Here is a 23,879-nt window from a genome sequence, read left to right on the forward strand (position 1 = left end):
GGCCAGACGGGATATGTAATCCCTCCAGTGTGTTCTGGGTCTGCCCCGGGGCCTCCTACCAGTGAGATGTGCCTGGAACACCTCTAACAGGAGGTGCCCAGGAGGATCCTGATCAAATGCCCGAACCACCTCAAGTGACCCCTTTTGACGCGAAGGAGCAGCGGCTCTACTCCGAGCTCCCTCCGGATGTCTGTGCTCCTCACCCTATCTCTAAGGCTGAGCCCAGACACCTTTCAGAGGAAACCCATTTCGGCCACTTGTATCCACGAACTCATTCTCAGTCACTACCCAGAGCTCATGACTACAGGTGAGGGCTGGGATGTAGATGGACCAGTATATCAGCTCCCTCTTCACCATGACGGTCCAGCGCAGTGCCCCCTTCACTGCAGGAGCCGCACCAAGCGCTCCATTCTACCCTCACTCGTAAACAAGACCCAGAGATACTTGAACTCCCTCACTTGAGGCAGTAACTTAACCCCAACTCAAAAGAACCGGTGGCACGGTGGTGCAGTGGTTAGCACTGTCGCCTCAGAGGGTTCCTGGTTTAAACCCAGGGTGGGGGAGCCCTTCTGTGTGGAGTTTGTATGTTCTTCCTGGGTCAGTGTGGGTTTCCTCCACAGTCCAAAGACATGCAGGTTAATTGGTGACTCTAAATTGTCCGTAGGTGTGAATGTGAGAGTGAATGGTTGTCTGTCTCTATGTGTCAGCCCTGTGATAGTCTGGTGACCTGTCTACCCTGCATCCCAGAAATTAACTCTAAAGAACTGCTATAAAACTATGGTTTATCCTGATACAGTCATCTCACAGGTATTCTCTGAGTAACCTGCTCATCTAAATGTTTCATATGTGAACAGGATCTTTGTGCATCATCTGGATTATTGAAATCGACAAATGTTTGTATCTTTCAAAACAAACTCCTGCACAGTTCCCAATAAAACACGGCAAACAAAACTAATTGTACAAATCTGATTTTCTTCCAGACTAGCAGCACTTGTAGTTATAACACTTAGAGGTACAACACCAGATCTGAGCTGGGCACACTTTACTTTCTATATAAATTAAATAATTCTTAGTGTGACGTTCATGTTTCATCATCTTAAATAAATGAAAGCAGTTTGGGTTTAATCCATATATCAACAGCTCATAGCTCTTTGAGTACACACATGTTCTCTGAACAAATAAATGTCGAGCTTTTATATTTATAAATGACACAAGGAGTCAATAAAGGAACTTCACAGTGTGGGAGGTTATTGACACTGGTGCTGCCTGGTTACAGTTGACTCAGTTAACTAATCAACCGCAGCCATAAAAACACACACACACACACACACACACACACACAGGGTAAAAGGTGGAGTCAGTCTTTGGGGCGGTGCTCAGCGGCAAACTAAAGAGCAAAGTGCTCTCGTGCGCCAATAGTTTCTCATCTGTCTCGCGGAGACGACATCAAGGACCAATATACATTTATATTCACCTAAAAATCATTACTGCTTTTTTTAAAAATTACTTTTTTTTAAAAAGGTAAATATTTGCCGGCATTTTTGTCGAGGCTGACTCACCTGAAGGAGGCTCGAGACTTTGCAGCAGTGACGGTAAGTTACGTCAACTATTACACTCCACTTACAAAACATGTTACCTGTTTATTTACTTCGACATGTAGCAAGCACTTTATTAAAGGGTTTATATGTATTTCTAATGCCTTGAACTAAACATTAGGTCACACATGTTTGTCATTGGGTCATAAAAACTTAATTTTAAGAAGTTTTGAGCCTTAAACTGAAAACGTGAGCTGGTGTGAAAGTGTCTATGTTATGGAAATACAGCTTATACTGCAGTTTACATAGATACCAGTAATGTTGGCCTCAAAATGTATGACTGGGGGTGTATTGTCTTCACCTGTGTGCTAAATTGCATGAAGTCAGCACGGAATAAAAGGTAGACGGAGACATATCTGGGTCAGTCACAGTGGAAAGTGCAAACAGTGTGTGCGCGACCACAGAGGCTTTTAATGAGTGTATTTACAGTTACAGGAACTATCAGGGGTGTATGGTAAACACACTGCGTTTTTATTACCCGACAGTCATGTTAAGTAGCTTTGTTTTATACTGAGTTATATTTAGAGAAGGGAAATTAATATATGTGGCTCTGAAAATAACCTTCTGTCAAAACTGGCATGTGTGAGGTGATGTAATCACTACAGGAAAGCAGTGTCACATGGTGTTAAACACTGTTTGTGGGAAGTGTGTGTATATTATTATAAGTGATGCCTTGAAAAGTCCAGTGGGGGTATGGCTGTGAATTATCTTTCATCATTACTAAGAAATCCAGACACAAATGTTTATCTTTTGGAATTTTTGTGGTTTGATTTTCCATCTGAGCCTTGTTTCTGTCTGTGAGAAGCATCTTTTTTTTTTTTTTTTAATTTCCACATGTATGTTGATATGTCTCCCGAGTATTTAACCACCAAACATTTAGAGAAAAGTCCCCTGTGTGGGAGACACTTTAAATGTTGCTCTCATGCGAATGCAAAGCAGCAGCAGAAGCGTGGGCTGTTAGAGCTCCACTTAACTCTATTTGTTGATATACAAAAATGAAGCTGTTGTACTTTAAGACATTTTTCGCCTGTCCAGTTTTAATTGTTTTAAATGTGTTCGACAGAATTTCAGGTGCATCTTAAACTGGACACACATGGATGTCAGCAGGAGGCCCAATGATGCTCCCCACTTCAGTGTTTGCGGCATCAGCACCCAATAGGTGACAAGAGATAACACTGTCATGAAAAGCAGCGTGCTTCCACAAGTGTTTTAATTGTTCTGTTTATATGCAAATGTTTTCATACGAATGTTTTCATCAACCAGCCGCAGTAGATCTCTCACCCTGATAAGATATAATGAAAGGACAGTAACTGTTACACACCTCAGAATGCAATAAGAGCGAAACAGCGGTTCCAAGAATTTTGTGTCATTATTACCCTCACTCTGTTATTTAATTTGATCTATTATATATTTTTATTATTATCATTATAACATTTCCTCCAATGGACGACAATATATGATCCATTATTTATTCATTTATTTTGGATCAAGTCTTTTTTACATATTTTTCTTAATTTAATTTACTCAATAACTTAATTTTACATAATTTTATTTCACTGTCTCCATCATAGACCTTTTAATAGAGATGTATGACTCATCTCCACGTCCTCCCAGGGGACAAAAATGAAGCCAAAATATCCCGAGTATGGCTCCTGCAGTCTTGCGCTGGTGACGTCATTTGGAGCCAGAGTCCGTGCAGTAGCAACCTCCGTGGTATCGGGTTCCCGCCCATACACCCATCAAACCAATCGCAAGCAGAGCTGTTAATCGCAGGCACACACAGCTGTTAATCATGATGTCAACCCCCCCCCCCCTTTTTTTATTTAGTTAGTTAGTTATTTTTGGCTTTGACAGTCTAAGCGTGAAAGGGGAGATGGCATGCAGCCAAGGGCCTCAGGCTTTAATCGACTCTCCGCTGGAAGGACGTTGTCTTTGCATATGTGACACCTGCTCTACGTGCTAAGCCACCAGGAGCCCCAAACTCTCTTTTTATAGCTTCAAGTAACTAATTTAAACCAAAAATATCAGAAAAATAAACATATGGGTTTATAAACTACCTGAAATGACAAAAAACACCTTTAATATTTTGACTCTTTAATTTGGTCCATGTCCCATGGGCTAATGCTGTGATCCATTTACGTTGCTACGAGTGATGAGACTCAAGATGATGTCGTAAAATGTCCTAACTTCCTGTTTAAATTGGCGGTACGCGTCCTTGTTTGCGTTTGTACCATTTACGACCTAAACGTATACAAAGATGGATGCCTCCAAGAAAGCAGTCGTTGCTATTGCAGTAGCGGAGCCTTTATTATTAGCACCACTGCTAGCTACTTTCACCAGCACCAACGGATAAACAACACATACACGACATTCCACGCACAACAACACATCATAAAGCATTCCCATAAGGCATTATAATGTGTACGAGTAATTTAAATGAAGTCTCAAATTTGCCAAACAGTAAAAATAATAGTAAAGAGCAGAGCCACTTATGGTAAATATAGGGTGCAGCCATCTTTGCTTTCGTCAGTTTTTCATTGTCCGCTGAGCTGGTACGAGACAACTACTGGTAGAACCGCCTCAAAGAGGCGTGTCATGTCGTGTCACTGTGTAATTTTGCACAACTTCCTGTCTTTCCTACCGTCTTACTAGCGGAGCTGTAAGATCTATATGGAGCGGGCCATAACATGAAGGGGGCGGGGTCTATGATCTGTACTGCAGCCAGCCACCAGGGGGCGATCGAGATGTTTTGGCTTCACTTTTGGGGAGCTGTCATGTCGTCTATCTTTATTATACAGTCGCAGTCCAAATTATAAATGTACCGCCGGTGACTTGCAAACATGTCACATTTGTAAAAAAACAAACTTCATTTTTAAGTACAGTGAATTTCTGGCACAGAGCTTTTATTTTGAAGCGCTGTTTCCTGCTGTAGAGTGAGTCACTAATGGATAGCTGCTTAACAGGGGCAGCAAAATAACTCGACAACATGGCCCACCTCAAGTATGACACTGAATGTGTTAAAGTGTGTGGACCTTGGACTAATGACTAAGGAGAAATCTGTGGCTGGTCCAGTTGGGAACCATTGATCTATACTCTTCACGTTTAGAGTTATTTAACCATGTATATTTACTTGCCTGAAAACGAGCATTAAAACAAAGACACTGAAGTACTGACTCATGGATGAAAATTCCACTCTAAAAATAAATAATGTTTCTCGCTCACAGTCACGTCAGCCAGTTGAGCAGATACTTGAACAGCCACCACAACACGCCTGAAGAGGACGATGAGACCATGAGCACAGAGGAGCGAGAAGCCAGCACACTCCACAAACCAGACTCGACCCCTAACCCTGATGGCCACCGCCGCCCTCCAGAGCACGCCGTCTTCTCCGACCACTCCCTGTTCAGCACACAGAGGTTGGGCAGAGAGCAGGAACACAAACACACTCTCCCTCACCCTGGCTTGAGCTACGGACTCTACCAGCCTCCCCGCAGCTTACCTGCCGGGTACAGCCAGCCCACTCCGTTCCCCAGCCAGGCCGATAGCGCATGGCTCCACCCGAGCTTCGCCAGCAGCTGGACGGGGTATCCCAACAGCCTGCCGTCCTCTCTAACCCAGAAGGACTGCTCCAGCTGTTCTGGCGATAGCTGCCTCTCAGGGTACAAGTTCTTATCCCTCCCTGGCCAGCACAGCACCAGTATGAGCACCTTAGAGCAGCCGCTGTCTCTCTGCTCCAATCCGCCTTCAGGCAACTTGTGCCACCATACGTTGTCTCCGTACTCGTGTTCGCCCCAGGGAGCTGCCTGCTGTGCACAATGCCCTGCAGATGCCTTCAACAGGGGGCCTGTGGCCAACAAACCTCCCTGGCCTCAGTACCACCCAGCGTACGGCCCGTACTGTAAGTCAGCTACTCTTTTTATTTGACTTATTGGGGGAGACAAATGCACATGTTCTAGGTAATCTGTAATCTACACCTATGCACACACACATGCTGTATGGAAGTGAGAAAACAATGACACGAGCAGTAAATCATTGTTGTGTTCATCCTGCTGCAGTATCATTAGCAGGAAGCCTTTAAGGGATTCTTTTCTTTACTCTTTAGATCCAGGCGCCTGCAGACTTCCTGGAGCTGGATACACACACATGTGAGTTTTTATTATGATCCTGCATCACAGCAGACATATTAAAGCAGCTCCGCTCACATTGCATGTTCTAACTTATCCTTTAACTCCATGCAGCGGCCACAACGTGCCAGCTAAAGAGAAGCAGCCCCCTCAGAGCACCTCGCTCTCTCTGGAGCAGAGTAAGTGTCGAGCTGACGGCCTGCAGATAAGAAGATTATTCACCGAGCTGCTGCTCCTTTCATTACTTAATCATTGCTCTTGAATACAGGGAGGGTGTTTGTGACTTATGAAGCGGACAACGACAAGCACGTCAATGAGATCATCAACTTTGTTGCTCTGCTGCGACACAATGGCTTTGACACGCATGTATGTCTGAAGGTTTTCCTTTTATGTTTTCTCACAGGAGCTGTTGAGTAGGTGTTTGTAAGAGAGTAAACCTTCTGACTGATGTCTTTATGTGTTTCAGATTGATATTTTTGAGCAGCAGTTCAGGAGCATAAGCAAGATAGACTTCATGGAGCGGTACCTCAGTGAGGTAAAAAAAAAGAAGCACTTTTTATATGATAATCTGGCCGACTGGGGAAGTTGTTGCATCATCTTGAGCTCTTTTTCTTCCTGCAGGAGTGAACATGTTTTATCAAGCAGTTTAATAGCACAACTGTGACAGCATCTCACAGACAAGTTGAGCGTTAAACAAGCAGTGACAGTTCTGTTGTCCCCTCAGAAAGAGTACCTGATCATCATCATCATCAGTCCCAAGTACTACGAGACAGTGACGGCCTCTCCTGTCGGCCTGGAGAACGACGAGAGGACCTTCAACACCGTCTACATACACAAACAGGTTCACAGCTACTCCTCAGTCCCAACGAAGAAGTATTCACTTTATAATCTTCTTTTGTTTATAACGTTATCTTTATTTCTGTGTTCCATTTAGCTCCAGAATGAGTTCATCCAGAATGGAAGCAAGAATTTCAGGTTTATTCCCATTGTGTTCCCAGGGGCTAAAAAGGTGAGTTTTAATTTCCATAACAGGAAACAGAGTGTAAACTCAAATGCCTCTGCGTAAGCACGTGATTCTCTGTGCTTGTACATATGTACAATGTCACATTACATCTGTTAGATATACACAGAGCAACTAAAGACTTTGTATTTTTATCTGTGTTTTAATTGAACCCCAAAACATTCAGCGTCTGACTGGTCTTTCTCTGCTGTGTGTGTTTTTACGATGACAGTGTCACGTCCCAAACTGGCTCCAAAACACACACGTTTATGAATGGCCGCTCCATCGGGATGACATCCTGCGGCGGCTGATGAGGGTGGAGAAGTACAATCCACCTCCTATTGGGGAACTACCGACCATCGTTTCCATCCCCATATAGAGGCCGTCGACCTGAAGACTCAGACTGGACTGAAATCTTTGAAAGAAACTTGCTTTTTGGAGAACTGCTGGTCATTCTTGAGGTGAACGGGGAAACACGAGCAGGATATTTTTATTTTACTTTAGTGTAAGTGTGATGTTAAAGGAATACTTCACCCCCCATTTAACCATTTGTATATCAGTTAGTCACCCTGTGTTGTGTTGAATGATCTCCAAGTGCACGTCACACACTGAGCGAGCCGCCTGTTAATGACGCTGTGGGCTAATGGGCATGTAGCTACTTCCATGTTTCAGATGATACGTCATGTTTGTAGTCGACCAATGAAGATGAGTTTTCATATCACCTTGAGTTCGTCCTTCACCTTCTCAAAATGATCCCACACTTTGGATTTCCTGCCCGACATGTTATTAACTAGCCTGTGGAATAACCGCAGGTACCAGCCCTGGAAATGAACCTGACTCCTGTCTGACTGCTGAGCGTGGACACTTCCTGTGTCTGTCCCTTCAAAATAAAGTCACACATGGTCCAGTGATATAGGTTTGGATTTATTTTGACAAGGTGCAGCTCCTGATAGTTGCACGTTTGTCACGTTGACTAATGACCTTTCTGGTCGACTAATGTTTGGTTGATTATTAGGGGGCAGCCCTACTTCACAGTGAACAAAGAATCCAAAAACAGTGAAAAATTTTGATAGAAAGATAGATAGAAAAAAATTTTATTCATCCCCGAAGAGAAATTTCATAGTCATCACAGCGACATGTGACACAAATACATTAAAACACAGTAAGAACACAACAGCTGCAGACATAGGAGGCTTTGGTGACTAAAAGGAGGTAATTAAATAGACGAATAAATATATGTGCGTGTCAAGTCAGTTGAATGAACCAGTTCTGGCAAAGGCAAATTAATTTTAGAATTTATTGTACTTGGCAGGAATGATCACCTGTGCCGCTCCCTCAGACAGCGAGGTTGGATCGGTCTGTAGCTCTGACTCAGGGAGCTCCTGAGCCTGGTTGGCTTGTCATGGAGGAAGTGCAGTTTTGACCGCTGTCTCTCCACCACCAGCTCCTCTAATGTGTCCAGCTTTGGGCCAATGATATTCCCAGCACAGAAGATGACACGTGCAAGAACAGACTAAACATTTGTAGCATCTTATTACAGACGTTTAAAGACTTGAGCCTTCTCAGAAAGTAGAGCTCATGCCCTTCTTGTAGATGGCCTCTGTGTTGGTGGATCAGTCCTGCTGGTCATTCAGATGAACTCGGAGGTACCTGTAGGTGTTGACAGACTCCATATCGCTGCCACTGATGCAGAATGGCGCAGGTGGGCTCTTTTTCTTCCTAAAGTCCACCACAGTCTCCTTGGTCTTGGCCACGTTCGGTGAAGTAATAGGAGACTGGGTTAAACAACAGCAAAACGGTCTCATTTATCCAGTCGTGTGCTCAGTACTTCCCAAACAGAGAGTCCTTTCCAACAGGGAATTAAACTAAAAGTGTGATTTGTGCTTTCTTGTACCATTCAAATGGACCTGCACATGTATAGCGCCACTGAAAACGCTTTTTACACTTCGAGTCGCAGTCCCCCATTCACACACTGGTGGCCGCACCATTTAAGGCAGTGGTAGACCAGCAGCTCCTGTGTTCAGTGAGGTGAAATTACCATTTTTGTCAATGGAGTCTGGCTTTGACGAGAGCATAGATAAGTTTCACTTTTAGTTAAGTTCCACATCGCAAAGGCCTGACTGTTTGGAAAGTCCTGAGCATACGACTGGATAAATGTGACTCAGATTATACTGCACGAGCTGTGTGAGATTGATTGACTGATTTCACTTTGTTGTCAGATTTTCTTTTTTAAATTTGTCTTCAAAAATTAGATCTACAAATGTGATCTACTGTAAAATTTCACTTAGTTTTTAAATCACTGAACTCAACAGGCTTATGTTTGGGACAGGCCTTTAAAGCCTTTTACACCAAACTGTTGCTTAGCAAAGATGGGAAATTAGATAAATATGTCCGATTAACTTTCACTATCTGTACTCTGTAAGACAAGAATAGTACCACTGACTCAGATGAGGATTAAGTTTGTAAATGAATGTTTCGATGTAGTTTTGCTTTTGCTAAAATTCGGCCCCATGGCTCTCACCGTTTGTCTGTTTATGAATTTACCACACAGGCCTGCGAGAAAAACAAAGACTTCTTCATGAGCTCAGTGCAACAGAGGGCAAATATCTGATATATAAATGATCATACAGGGCGTGACGTGTTCCTTTAAGGGTGCTGTGTGAACTTCTTTCCTAGGATGTGTTGTGTAAGTGTAATCAGTGCCTTTAAATTCCACATAACTCACATAAAAGTGCCAGTTTGGATGTGAGATGAGACACATTTTGCTCTCTGCATCTTGTCAGTGTGCACTGTGCTGCATGTTTCAACCTTTGATGTTTACTGGTGCTACTCCAAGTTAATTACTTTTACAGCCTGACAAGTACAATGTTTATTCTTTGAAAACATAATTTAAAAGCCAGGGTTCATAAAATGTGGACACATATGAATGTAAGTGAGATGTTTTTCATATTTAATTGGGACTCACGTGTGCACGTGGACTGTAATTAAACAGATGACATATGATGAATGGTGTGATGACTGTTTGTGGAGCTGTCATTTATGAGAAGTAAACACTGACAGCGGTTCACGCTGCCTCAGCCGTGTTATCTTTCTTATTTCCGGGACCGTCTAATGCAAACAGCAGCCCAGCTGCATGGACTTGCTGTTTTATTTTGAAGTGTAGAAAAACAGATGATGCTTTATAAAAAAACTTTTGTTTTTTACGACACTTTGAAGTCGTATCAAAACTTTTCTTTTTTGGTTTTGTACAACTGACGAATCAGTCATCAGAATTATACATTTATGTATTAAATTATGGAGAAAATGTTTTTTTTTAATGTACTGATAAGAAGTTGTCTTCACTGGTAAACAGGGTGCTGATTTCCTGATTGCTTAGAAGGCCACATCGTTCTGGTTAACCACGAGAGCAGCTGCGATGTCACTGGCAGATTACCTGATGTCAGTTTTTTTTTCAAGTTGACTTTTACAGTGTGCTGAAACTAATTTAATCTCTGAAACCAACATAGAGCGGCAGGAAATTACATGAATCATACATTATTTGTAAAAAGAAATAACAAAATGGTTGCACTGGAACCATTCTTGGTGGATTAGCTGTAAAACAAACGTCAAAAGTAATTTGTAATAAGACCGTAGGGCTGTAGAGTGCATTTACAGGTGTTTACAGGTGATAGCGTGTAGAAAAAACAAACTTGTCCCCATGCTGACAGTCTCCTCTGCAACGCACATAAATCAGTGTTTGTGAAGCAAATATGACAGTTAACCACAGACAAGCAGAGGCCTGGGACCAGTTTTGCCTGCAGGGCTTCGTGGGTATTTTTCTGAAATGGCAAGCTGCATTTTTCTGTTTGAGAATGACACAGGAGAATGTGGAGGTTTAGGTATGCATTCATGTGAACAACAGATCTTCCAACATGCTCGTTGTGTTGACGGTTTGTGCCACTTGTCTCGCTGCACTCAGGAGCAGTGGTGGAATGTAAACTAAGTACTTGTACTCAAATACTGTACTTAAGGAAAAATTCGAGGTACTTGTACATTACTTGAGTATTTCGATGTTATGCAACTTTATATTTCTACTCCACTACATCTAAGAGCAAAATTCTGTACTTAATACTGCAGTACAGTTTTACTTACTTTTCAGATCACAGTTTTTCATCTCCTTCCTGTCCAGTTTACTTGTAGTGGAGTATTTTCATGGTGTTATAGTTGTACTTTTACTTTTTTTACTAGTTAAAAGTTCAGTTTTAAGATATCTGTGAAACAGTTTTGACGCATTACAAATATTCTAACAGGTGGAAAAGAAATTAACTGATATCTATAATTAAATTAAATCAGTTTTGAAAATATCACTATTATAGATATTAACAGTTGCATCTCCAGTATGTTCCACACATCAACAGGCGTCTCATTATTAGTCGTAGATCTCATCCATTACAATTACAACTAGTCAAAATTAAATTATGGATATGTCGACTTGGGTTTATCACACGTCAAAACTGAAGTCTTGACATCTGTAATTGATTGTGAATATAAGTCAGTGGTACAAGTTGACTAGTTGTAATTAAATTACAGATAACTTACAGTGAACATTTTCTCTAGTACGAAATTAATTTTGTTTTTCTGTTTTTTTAAGATGATTATTTTAGGCAGTTTGCCTTGAATTGATATTACATCTGAAAAATGACATGCAGCAAAGGGTGGCAGGCTGGAATCAAACCCGCACACTCTACCAGGTGAACCAGAGGTTGCCCCAGTAAGAAATTAACTGTTGATATCAAGAACTGACATCAACATTTTCACTAGTGAGAATTAAGCTATTAATATCATTAATTAGAAGTGCAACAAGTCAAAATTACACAATGGTTATGTTAGCTTGGTATTATAACACGTTAAAACTGAATTACAAATAGCTGTAATTAAGTTTGTATAGAAGTCAAGAGTGAAAGTTGACTAGTTGTAATCAAGTTGCAGATATCAACATTTCCACTATTAATACGTTAATCGTTGGTATCAATAATTAACATTTTGACTAGTGAGAAATTACTTGTAGACATCTTTCGCTAAAATTGCTGCTGGTCAAAATTACATATAGATATGTTAGCTTGGAGTTAGTCAGAATTAAATTATGGATACCTGTACTTAAGTTTGAAAAGAAATCAATGGTAAAAATGGAAAAAATTAGTTGTAATTACATTACAGATATCTACAATTAACATTTCCACTAGCAAAAAAATAATTGTTGAAATCAAGAAATAACATTCTGACTAGTGAGAACTGAATTGTAGACATCTTTAATTAGAATTGCTACGAGTCAGAACTAAATTTTATATATCTAGCATCCGTTTACGATATTTGTAATGTAAGAACAATTCTAGATATCTACAATCAACTTTGCCACTGTGAGAACTGACTTGTTGATATCAATAATTAGGATCGCAACTAGTTAAAATTACATTCTGAATATGTCGACTTGGAATGATAACACGTCAAAATTGAGTAGCAAATGACTGTAATTGAGTTTGGATATAAGTCAATGGTAAAAGTTGATTAGTTGTAATTAAGTTGCAGATACCTACAATGAACATTTCCACTATTAAATGAATTGTTGATATCATTAAAATTTTGACTAGTGAGAACAGAGTTGTACAAGTCATTCATTAGAAATTTCATGATATGTCGACTTGGAATTACGTCAAAATTGAATTATAGATAGCTGTAATTCAGTTTGAATAGAAGTCAATGGTAAAAGTTGACTAGTTGTAATTAGTTGTAGATATATACAATTAACATTTCCACCAGTGAGAAATGAATTGTAAATATCTTTAATTAGAACTGATTCTAGTCCAAATTATATTATGAATAAGTTGGCGTGAAATCCCAAAATTTCAGAATAAATTATAGTTATATGTACTTATGTTTGAATAGAAGTCAATGGTAAATGATGACCACTTGTAATTAGGTTACACATATCTACAATAAACATTTACACTAGTAAGAAATTCATCCTTGATAGAAATGAATTGTCGATATCTTTAATTAATTGAATTCTTGATATCTGTACCTGAAATTGAACGTAAGTCAATGGTGGAAGTTTACTGGTTGTAATTACATTGCAGGTATCTATAATTAACATTTACACTATTAAGAAATTAACTGCTGACATCAAGAATTAACATTTTGACTAGTAAGAAATGAACTGTAGACATCTTTGATTGCTACTAGTCAAAATTACACTATACATAAGTTGACTTGGAATACAAACTAGTCAAAAAGCAATTGTTGATACCTACAGTTTTTATTAGCACTACCGATTAAATGTTAACAGGGCTTGTCATGTTGAGGCAGAGCTCCAGCAGAACAACATTCAGCCACTCCTTCAGCTTCTAGCGGCCTGTGTGGAAAGGCTCAGACAGGATGTCATATCAAGATAAGCCGCTGACACAGCCGCCTTACTGCTGTGTGGTAGGACTTCTCAAGAATCGGCAAGACTGAAAATGGGTCATCGCAACCCGTTTGTGGTTAGAGAAAAATCACGTGTAACATCGTGACACACTTAAAGAAAATGTCTGTGTGTGCAGAATATGTTCTTCATCCCAGCAAATGAATCCTGGTCAGAATGATAAACTGATTAAAAAGCCAAGCGTCGAAACGTGGTTTAATGGTTTTATCTTCACAAGAGGTAACACTGCAGATGTTCATACAGACATCATAAAAAAAATCTGAATACAGTGTTTCATATATTCATCCATATATTGAAAAGTACATGAAATAATATTAATTTTAATAACATAACAACAAAAGGACAATGACATCTGTAATAAAAGTGGATTACAAAGTGACATTTTATGTAAATAACTCTTAAGAATTAGGTAACAGAAATCAGACAATAGTTCAATTTAACTGTATGTAAAAACATTGAAGTGCTATTCGTTCAAAGCTACAAAATACACTTAAAAAGCAGGAAGCGTTTTTTTTTTTAATTTCCTTCAAGGAAAAGTACTATAAAATAAGTTACAGTACAGTGAATTTGTCCAAACCGACTTTTGTTCCCGTCTTCCAGCCTTTTGTAAGCACAAACAACAGAAGTAACTCATACAGGAGTAAAGAGATACCGTTTCCCTGTGAGAGGCGTCTTCTCCAAAAAGGAAACAAACAGCCGCGCTGTTGTCGATAACTGTGTCTAGTGTGTTCATGTTTGTAAGAATAGCCGCGCAAACAAACAAAAAAAAAAAAAAAAGTGAAACCTTCTAATCTTCAACATGATCTGCGTGTCACCCTGCCCGCGTCCTTAGTAGAAAGAACTTTGTACTTCATGAGCTCAGAAAATTAGACAAATACTTCATGTTTAGTCACATAATACAGAGGCAAGCTCTCATACATCGTCAGCTGGCAAAGGAGGTATGTTGAACCTTGGTCTGGTGAAAAAAGCCATCTTCTCTCTGCAAACACAGAAAACAACTTATTAAAACACACATACTAGCGTAGTTTGTAAAATTAAAGCCTGTTATCCAGCACTGCTACACATAATATGGGTTGTTACTTTATGTCGTATATACAAACATACTGTAGATCTCGACCTGCTGCCAACAAAAATGATTTCATTGTTCTATTTTACTCTAAATTGGATGATCATTTATAAAACGAACATCATGCTGTACTGAAAAAGACGTAAAACTAGAGATTGAGACCATAAATTCATAAATCAAGTGAGAAGTAAGGCCATTTTCTCGTAGAGTCCTTTAGCATTTGCCGATTTTTTTTTTTTTGCAACCACTGACGCCCTGCTGACTATTAAGACACCTCGTCACTGGCTTCACTGTTCAAACCTAGAGGCTACATCAGCACCACCTCGTCCAGACAGTGTTGCATTATGGGTTTCTTCCTTGCAGCCTTAAAGGTACCCTGTGGAGCAGTGTTTTTGTTGAGTGAGTCCGAAACAATGCAGGTCTCAAAATTAAACAAAATATATGGTGTGCTAAGGTAAGAGAGTAAAAAAGTGCACTGGACATGTTTGACGCACCTCAAGGATACAGAAGCGTTTTTGTGATGAACACCGAATGTAAACAAACTTTGCTTGTTCCACAGGGACCTTAAAAGGTTACTAGGCAAGCCGGTTTCTTCAAGCCTGCAGCCCAGTGTGACCTACGGTGACTCGAAAACTTGTTTTGCTGTGAGGGAGGAGGTAAATTACTAGCAAACATTAGTTGACATTTTTAAGACATACTGCACTATGACTTTTTTATATTTACTATTTTTTTATGACATGCTATACATTTTTTTTGACATTTTCACGTCATACTATACTATGACTTTTTTTTGGACATTTTCACGTCGTACTATACTATGACATTTTCACGTCGTGCTATACTATGACCTTTTTTTATGACATTTTCAAGTCGTACTATACTGACCTTTTTTATGACATTTTCATGTCATACCATACTATGACCTTTTTTATGACATTTTCACATCATACTATACTATGACCTTTTTTATGACATTTTCACATCGTGCTATACTATGACATTATTTATGACATTTTCACATCATACTATACTATGACATTTTCACGTCGTGCTATACTATGACCTTTTTTTATGACATTTTCACGTCGTACTATACTATGACCTTTTTTATGATATTTTCATGTCATACCATACTATGACCTTTTTTATGACATTTCCACGTCGTACTATACTATGACAATTTTTTGACATTTTCACGTCGTACTATACTATGACCTTTTTTATGACATTTTCACATCATACTATACTATGACCTTTTTTATGACATTTTCACGTCGTACTATACTATGACCTTTTTTATGACATTTTCACATCGTACTATACTATGACATTTTTTTGACATTTTCACGTCGTACTATACTATGACCTTTTTATTGACATTTTCACATCGTACTATACTATGACATTTTTTTGACATTTTCACGTTGTACTATACTATGACATTTTTTTGACATTTTCATGTCGTACTATACTATGACCTTTTTTATGACATTTTCACGTCGTACTATACTATGACCTTTTATTTAACATTTTCATGTCATACCATACTATGACCTTTTTTATGACATTTTCACGTCGTACTATACCATGACATTTTTTTGACATTTTCACGTTGTACTATACTATGACCTTTTTTTGACATTTTCACGTCGTACTATACTATGACCTTTTTTATGACATTTTCACGTTGTACTATACTATGACCTTTTATTTAACATTTTCATGTCATACCATACTATGACCTTTTTTATGACATTTTCACGTCGTACTATACCATGACCTTTTTTATGACATTTTCACGTCGTACTATACTATGACATTTTTTATGACATTTTCACGTCATACTATACCATGACCTTTTTTATGACATTTTCACGTCATACTATGACATTTTCACGTCATACTATACTATGACATTTTTATGACATTTTCACATCATACTATATGTAGCAAACCCATTTTGTTTTGGTGCTTGCTGTTTCTCGTTTTGGTCACCAGAGGGCAGCTTGCATTGTTTGCAGGTCAATTTTGAAAAAACAAATATCTGCTTTAGATGAATTTTTGACATGATTTCTTTAAAATATAAATTACATGATTTGTGTTGCTATTAAGAAGATGTAATTTCATTCATTTTTATCTGTATATTTTTGCCCGTTTTGGAGATAATGGTTCCGTTTTTAAACAGTGAGATTTTATTTTGAAGACCATTACTTCCTACTTCCTTCCTGTGTTGTACTGCCGAACAAAACAAAGCCACTTGACTACGGAATGAATGGTAAAACGGTAAAGATTCAAGGTAAATAAAGGAAAATAAAATGGCAATGGCAACTTAATGATAAAAACGTCGAAGGCTGAGTGTATTTTGGCAACCCCCCGAGGAGGCATGAGGTTGGTGTGTGTTGTGCCTGTGGTGATTATTTTCTTACTTTATGATTTGTGTCAAAAGGTATGCTAACTCTTTTGCCCACCTGTCTGGTGAATTGGCGGTGTATTGCTTGGTATAATGTTGAGTTGTCTGAGAAAGTACTGTGATCATTTACCATTTGCTATGGACAGAAGTGGAAACAGAAATGTGATTGCTTTGTTTTCTTCGTTTTGTTAGTTCTCACGTTGGTTTATGGAGCTGGTTTTGTGGAACAGCAATAAACGTTAAAACCATCAGTCGAGTCTCTTACCATCTTTCGGAGGGTATGCTACACTATTCTGACATTTTTTTGACATTTTCAAGTCATACTATACAATGACATTTTGACATTTTCACATCATACTATGACATTTTTTAATGACATTTTCAAGTCATACTATACAATGACATTTTGACATTTTCACATCATATTATGACATTTTTATGACATTTTAACGTCATATTATACCATGAGATTTTTATGGTATTTTCACGTCATACAATTTTTTTTTATGATTTCCCATAAAATGACTTTTCAATGGAATGTTAAATGACACATTATACTGTCACCTTTTAACGATATTTTATATGAAATAGTGTTATAAGCCACAGGGTTGTGTTTTGTGTTTGTGTTCTGCTTTCTTTCTGGTGTTCATGCAAGTGCTGCCCTTTCTTCTTGACAGAGTGGTTGAGCACACCTGTGCTGTCATCAGGGATGTGCCAGGAAGAGGGAACCAGTAGGTGCCAGTGCGCCAGACGGCAGTAGTCAGGCTGTGTGGGCACGTTGGTTGAAAATCCACTTACCTGCATCTCGAGTGATGGCTTAATAGCATGTTGAAGTTTGTCTATGTTTTTAAAGTTAAACTTGCTGTTCATTTAATTGGTGCAGTTTTCCTGTTCTTTTAGAAAGTAGTTTTCAGTTGAGATCCTTAAGGTCTTTTGTATTCATATTCTTTTTCATTAATTGTAAATAAATTATTTTATTTTGCTCATTATCTGTTTTCCTTGATTCTTTTTGTCAAGTTTAATTCTGTTATTGATCCCCTCATCAACTGGGCTTACCAAAGGAATGTTACACATACTATACTGTGAGTTTTTAAAAAACAATTTAGTGACTTTCTATACTGAGACTTCTTTAATACAATACTATACTATACTATGAATTCTTTTATAAGCTTTATGACCTTAAAAAAAACACACACAAAAAAAAGACGTCATAGTATAGTATGTTATGAACTTAAAAAGTCATAGCGCAATATGTTAGATTATACTATGACCTTATTTTGTTTTTTATGGAATACTATAGTACTTTTTTTTTGACATACTATACTATGACTTTTATGACGTACTGACTTTTTTAGCATTTTTATGACAACCTATACTGTGACTTTTATTTTTTTATTACATACTATACTGTGACTTTTTTTTAATGACATACTACACTATGACATTTTTAAGGATATTTTCAAGTCATACTATACAATGACATTTTGGGATCTTACTACTATTAGTGTCAAAAAAACACAAACACTCTTTTCTGACATTTTCACGTCGTACTATGCTATTACATTACTAATAACATTTTCACATCATACTACATTTACTATTAGTGTCATAAAACATGTCATAGTATAGCATGTTGTCAAAAATTGTGAAAAACATCATAGCATGTCGTCCAAAATCAAGAATAAATGTCATAGTAAAGCATGTCGTCAAAATCATGAAAAAACGTCATGGTATTAGTGACTTTCTATACTGAGACTTCTTTAATACAATACTATACTATGAATTCTTTTATAAGCTTTATGACCTTAAAAAAAACACACACAAAAAAAAGACGTCATAGTATAGTATGTCATGAACTTAAAAAGTCATAGCGCAATATGTTAGATTATACTATGACCTTATTTTGTTTTTTATGGAATACTATAGTACCTTTTTTTTGACATACTATACTATGACTTTTATGACGTACTGACTTTTTTAGCATTTTTATGACAACCTATACTGTGACTTTTGGATCTTACTACTAGTATAGCATGTTGTCAAAAATTGTGAAAAACATCATAGCATGTCGTCCAAAATCAAGAATAAATGTCATAGTACAGTATGTCGTCAAAACCCTGAAAAAACGTCATAGTATAGTATGTCGTCCAAAATCATGAAAAAAATGTCATAGTATAGCATGCCGTCCAAAATCCAAAAAAAATTATCATAGTATAGCATGTCGACCAAAATCATGAAAAAACGTCATAGTAAAGCATGTCGTCAAAATCATGAAAAAACGTCACAGTAAAGCATGTCGTCAAAATCATGAAAAAACGTCATAGTATAGCGTTTCGTCCAAAAATCTGAAAAAACGCCATTGTATAGCATGTTGACCAAAAACATGAAAAAAACGTCATAGTATTATAGCATGTCGTCCAAAATCATGATAAAACGTCATAATATAGCATGTTGACCAAAAACCTGAAAAAACGTCATAATATAGCATGTCGTCCAAAGTCATGATAAAACGTCACAGTATAGCATGTTGTCCAAAGTCATGATAAAACGTCACAGTATAGCATGTCGTCCAAAAACATGAAAAAACGTCATAATATAGCATGTCGTCCAAAAACAAGAAAAAATGTCATAGTATAGCATGTCGTCCAAAAACAAGAAAAAATGTCATAGTATAGCATGTCATCCAAAAACAAGAAAAAATGTCATAGTATAGCATGTCGTCAAAATCATGAAAAAATGTCATAGTATAGCATGTCGTCCAAAATCATGAAAAAATGTCATAGTATAGCATGTCGTCAAAATCATGAAAAAACATCACAGTATAGCATGTCGTCCAAAATCATGAAAAAATGTCATAGTATAGCATGTTGACCAAAAACAAGAAAAAATGTCATAGTATAGCATGTCGTCAAAATCATGAAAAAATGTCATAGTATAGCATGTCGTCAAAATCATGAAAAAATGTCATAGTATAGCATGTCGTCAAAATCATGAAAAAATGCCATAGTATAGCATATTGTCAAAAATCAAGAAAAACGTCGTAGTATAGTGCGTTGTCCGAAAACATGAAAAAAACTCATAGTATAGTATGTCGTCGAAAACCCTCAAAAAATGTCAGTTTAGTATGATGTAAAAATGTCATAGTATAGGATGACCAAAAACTGTCATAAAAAGGATGGGGTGAAAATGTCATAAAAACGTCATAGTATAGCATGTCATCAAAAACCCTGAAAAAATGTCACAGTATAGTACGATGCGAAGATGTATTTAAAAATGTCATAATATGGTATGATCTAAAAATGTCACAAAAAATGTCATTGTATAGTATGATGGAAAATATTGTAAAAACCCAAAAAAGCCTCCATGCTTTGAACACAGATTTGAAACATCAGCACAGTCCTAACCTGAATGTCTGCACAGGCAGGGGCTCCTTCTGGCTCTGCCCCCTCATCTGCAGAACCTCTTTGGAAGCCTTCCTCAACCTCCTCTCTGCCGCCTCCTCCTGACGTTGCTCCTGCTTGCTTTGGCCGGCCTGAAGCAGAACAAAGCAGAGTCAATCGTTGCTGGGACAAGTTTGCGTCTCACGTGGCTCATAAAGTTAACCGTCGCTGTTCCAGTCTCACCTGTCTCTGGGCCTCTCTGAGCAGGCAGCGGAAACGCTCGTCCCTCAGGGCCCAGTGGGGGAGCTCGGTGGTTTCCCTGGCTTGTGGGTCCTCCAGTCTCAGCTTCAGCTCCCTCAGGGCACTCAGCTCCTCCATCAGCTGCCTCTGACGCGTCCTGCAGGCCTGGAGATCCAGCTCCAGGTCCAAGGAGGTACGTGTCGGCTGCTCGGCCAGGGAGGAGCGATACGACTGCTGCTCACACACAAACACACCTCAGAAACCAGAAACACTCCTGTATGTGCAAGATTGAGAAAGAGTAAGGAGACTGTACCTGCTTATATCGCAACGTTCTTCTTTCCAATGTATTCCTGACGAAGGGTGATTTCTTTGGTAGAGTTGAGCTGTCACTGTCGCTGCGGTATAACTGAAAGGAAAAATCAGTCATTTTATGCAGAGAAGGAACTCACAACAACATCGCTGACACCAGCCTGCTGTGAAGACAACTGTGAACATGTTTCTTTTTGAATGTTTGCAGAAACTCACCCTGCAGACATATTGACTACGGGCACCAGGAGAGAACGTCTGAGAGCGAACGATGGTGCTGCTGCGCATGAACGGTGAGGCGTGACCCCAGCGACCCCCCCTGTCTTTGGGCCGGACTCGCACCGGCTCTGGGAACAGGCCTTCTGTCATGGTGGCCTTCTCCACCTGCAACGATAAATCACTTAGTGCCACAGATTCTTATGGTGCTGGTGGATAAAAACGAGCAGCTACTCAGGCTTTACCTTGACTGTGGACAGTTTGCTGGTCGTCTGGTCACAGCGTCCTGCGGTGATGCAGATGCCCTCTGCACACAGGCCCTCCGAGAAAGGAGCCGTGAATGCTGTGCTGTTGCTGCAGCCGCTGTCCACCGACTCCGCCTGCCAACTCCTGCAAAACACATCCATGTGACTTTAACACTAAAGCCCAAATTTATTCATAAAGCAAGTTTAAAAACAACCAGAGTGACCAAAGTGCTGTACAGTGAAAGCACAGAATAGTAAGATCTGAAAATAAAATAATGAAAGATAGAAAATGTCGCCACCTCTCGGACACCGCCTCCACCGGCTCATCCTTCTTCTCCAGCCTCTGCAGCTCCAGCTCCGACTCCCGTTCCTCCAGATGGGTGGTGGTGGTGTTGTTGCGTGACAGCAGAGTGCATACAGTGTCCTGTAATGTCACAGAGCAAATAGTCAAACAGCGTCCATCAAACACTCCTCCCTCCTCAGCGAGAGTTCATGCAGGTTGAAGCTGCAGTGTGAGGGCTGGTTTGGCTCCTGAGACACATTCTTGTCAGTTACTCACACCTGAAGACCGAAGAGCTGATTTACGACAGTAAGAGGAGGAATTCCTCTTTAGGGCAGGGCGTGATTTAAACTTTAATGAATTTAACGTAGTAAATTAATCATCCTATTATCATTTATTTCACACCTCAGGATTGCTGTTGTTTGGGTATGGTGCCAGCAGGTGGGAGCTTCAGAGGACTCTTCTCTAACTCAGGTTTATATTATCTCCTAAATATCTCCTGAGCCGAGCCCTCTGCATTCCTGTCATTCTTACCTGAGCTGTCACAAGATGATGACAGGGATGCGAAAGAAAATAAATCAGTTACACAAAATTATGTTCATTCTACAGCGTGTTAGTTGTTGGATCGACCTTAACAATTTCAGCAACAGGGAAGTGCCTCGACTTATTGTGCACTTAGAAGTTGACCAGAACTACAACCTTTTCCTCCCCTTAACCACAAAATCCTTCTCTGACAGAAAGCCCACCAGGGTTAACGTCTCCAAACACCACTTATTTTGTTGTCTGACTTTCTGTCTGTGCAGAAAGAGTTGTAAATGTGATCATTCCTCCTGCACAGCACCGGGATCATCTGATCAACTTACTGTTTAAATGCTGACTGTGACTGACAGTGGTGGATGAAGCGCTGGAAAGTCACACCTAAGTTAAAGTGCAGATATCTCACCAGGAAATGATTTTGATAGAAGTTAAAGTCATCTATTCGAACATTACTTGAGTAAAAGTATCTGATATTAACTGTACTTAAGTAACAAAAGTAATTCTATAATGGTAAATGTACTCAAGTATTGAAAGTAAAAGTACGAGTGAAAAGCAAGTAATGTACACCTTAAAATGGAGCCTACAAAACAAAATCCAAGTTTTCCATTCATCCCATTTGTCCGTCTGTCCCTTCCTTCCCTATTTCGTAGTAACAAAGATGTAAAAATACAGGAAACTTCATGGAGTAAAAGTTAAAGTTGACAAAAATAATGGCAATGATGATATCCCAGCCTCTGAATTACAGTAAATGACCTTTCTATAAGAGCAATATTCCTAAAATAATTCAGCCTTTAACCAATGGCAGCTCAGGGGAGAACCACGAGTGTCTTCTTTGTGTCAGTTAACCATACAAACACGATTGTGAAAAGTTTTATCTTAATTCATAAGTCAGCTTTCAAACCAACAAAGCAAAAATCAGCTGGTTTAGCAGCTGTTTGTAGCAACTGCAAAAATGTTAACTGAAACAAGCCAATGTGCTACTGCAACACACAGACTGAGCTCGTTGTAAGATAGTTAGCACTGTAGGTAACGTTTTTTTTTTAATCTTTTATCTGAGGTGGATGTGGTGTTTCCAGCTTTGAGAAATGTATTGTAGGCTGTGCATTAGCAACCAAAAAATGACGGTCAATAACTGTTCACTACTCTTGCGCACACTAAGGCCTTAACCTGTCATATAGAGGACAAACTTTTGTTTTTAAGGGGTCGACACTGACAACACGTTTGCTTAAAACTGAACACAACACAGACGATTTTCCAACTATTAGTATTATATACTACTACTATTATAACTATAACATGTCTTTATTTTCATTTTAATGATCGAAATCTGATTTTATGTTCCCTGTAAAACACTTTGGTCAACACTTTTCTCTCCATCTCCCTGAAGCTGATACCTGAGACCACTTTCTATTCATGTTGTCACTCCACACTGCTCTTATTTACTGAACAGGCATACTTATGTGCTCACCATAGCTCTGGGCCTTTGCTCGTCTTCCTGGCCGTCGTGGTGTCTGCGGTGGCCGAGGCTCTTCTGCTCAGGCCTGGGTAACTCCGTCCCGCTCAGCATCTGCACCCGCAGCCAGTGGTAAACCATCTCTGCACTTCCCTCACAGTCAGCCAGGCTCACCTGGGTTGTACCCTGCAGGGACACACACACAAAATATCATTATATCAATGTCAGCAGATCAGTGTTGTGCAACATGTATGATGGAGCCTCTGGGATCTTGCTGAGCTGTCCAGACGCACCAGTAGTTCCTCCTGAGCCTGAGGTCCCAGCGAGCAGACGGACAGCTGCAGGGCGCACACCGCCAGGGCGTTTGCAGGGACAGGAATGCAGAAGCCTTCGTTGAAACTCATCTGGGTCTGCGGCTCCAACGCCGTACAACAGTAAAACGCACAGGCCCTGCCGGCGTCCAGTGGAATCAAGTGCACCTTCACATACCTGGACATCAACAGAGCAACGTCACAATATGAGATACAGACTTGTAAATTAGTGAGTGATGTCCCTACTCTTTATGTCACT

The 23,879-nt window shown here is 39.3% G+C and overlaps 2 protein-coding genes and 1 long non-coding RNA gene across 3 annotated transcripts in view; 1 reads left to right on the forward strand and 2 right to left on the reverse strand.

Moving 5' to 3' along the window:
* The first annotated feature begins 1,290 nt into the window (after positions 1 to 1,290).
* traf3ip2l (TRAF3 interacting protein 2-like) lies at positions 1,291 to 9,734 on the forward strand. Its single transcript, XM_049588702.1, has 10 exons — positions 1,291 to 1,592; positions 2,659 to 2,754; positions 4,820 to 5,493; positions 5,698 to 5,740; positions 5,834 to 5,898; positions 5,988 to 6,085; positions 6,186 to 6,254; positions 6,444 to 6,560; positions 6,654 to 6,728; positions 6,952 to 9,734. Exons 2-10 carry the CDS (start codon positions 2,693 to 2,695, stop codon positions 7,096 to 7,098), a joined length of 1,350 nt encoding a protein of 449 aa, XP_049444659.1. The 5' UTR covers positions 1,291 to 1,592; positions 2,659 to 2,692; the 3' UTR covers positions 7,099 to 9,734.
* A 4,195-nt stretch (positions 9,735 to 13,929) lies between these two features.
* Positions 13,930 to 23,879, reverse strand: part of wwc3 (WWC family member 3) — a 54,757-nt gene continuing 44,807 nt past the window's right edge. Inside the window, exons 15-23 of the mRNA XM_049587817.1 lie at positions 23,603 to 23,798; positions 23,325 to 23,495; positions 21,339 to 21,463; positions 21,040 to 21,184; positions 20,798 to 20,962; positions 20,586 to 20,678; positions 20,276 to 20,506; positions 20,057 to 20,184; positions 13,930 to 14,155 (exon numbers count right to left, since the gene is read on the reverse strand). Of these exons, the coding sequence (XP_049443774.1) occupies positions 14,089 to 14,155; positions 20,057 to 20,184; positions 20,276 to 20,506; positions 20,586 to 20,678; positions 20,798 to 20,962; positions 21,040 to 21,184; positions 21,339 to 21,463; positions 23,325 to 23,495; positions 23,603 to 23,798 (1,321 nt within the window). The 3' untranslated portion in view covers positions 13,930 to 14,088. The remainder of the gene's footprint in view (positions 14,156 to 20,056; positions 20,185 to 20,275; positions 20,507 to 20,585; positions 20,679 to 20,797; positions 20,963 to 21,039; positions 21,185 to 21,338; positions 21,464 to 23,324; positions 23,496 to 23,602; positions 23,799 to 23,879) is intronic.
* On the reverse strand, positions 15,134 to 15,600 carry LOC125895737 (uncharacterized). Its single transcript, XR_007450193.1, has 3 exons — positions 15,572 to 15,600; positions 15,496 to 15,533; positions 15,134 to 15,457 (listed from the first exon to the last, which is right to left on the reverse strand). It is a non-coding gene; the product is annotated as an uncharacterized LOC125895737 (long non-coding RNA).

The sequence above is a fragment of the Epinephelus fuscoguttatus genome, linkage group LG10 (assembly GCF_011397635.1).
Source record: "Epinephelus fuscoguttatus linkage group LG10, E.fuscoguttatus.final_Chr_v1".
NCBI classification, from domain to species: Eukaryota; Metazoa; Chordata; class Actinopteri; order Perciformes; family Serranidae; genus Epinephelus; species Epinephelus fuscoguttatus.

Coding starts and splice junctions, on each gene's coding strand:
- traf3ip2l (XM_049588702.1), top strand. CDS start 2,693: ATGTCAGCAGGAGGCCCAATGATGCTCCCCACTTCAGTGTTTGCGGCA. Junction 5,899..5,987: donor CTCGCTCTCTCTGGAGCAGA/GTAAGTGTCGAG, acceptor TCTTGAATACAG/GGAGGGTGTTTGTGACTTAT. Junction 6,729..6,951: donor TGTTCCCAGGGGCTAAAAAG/GTGAGTTTTAAT, acceptor TTACGATGACAG/TGTCACGTCCCAAACTGGCT.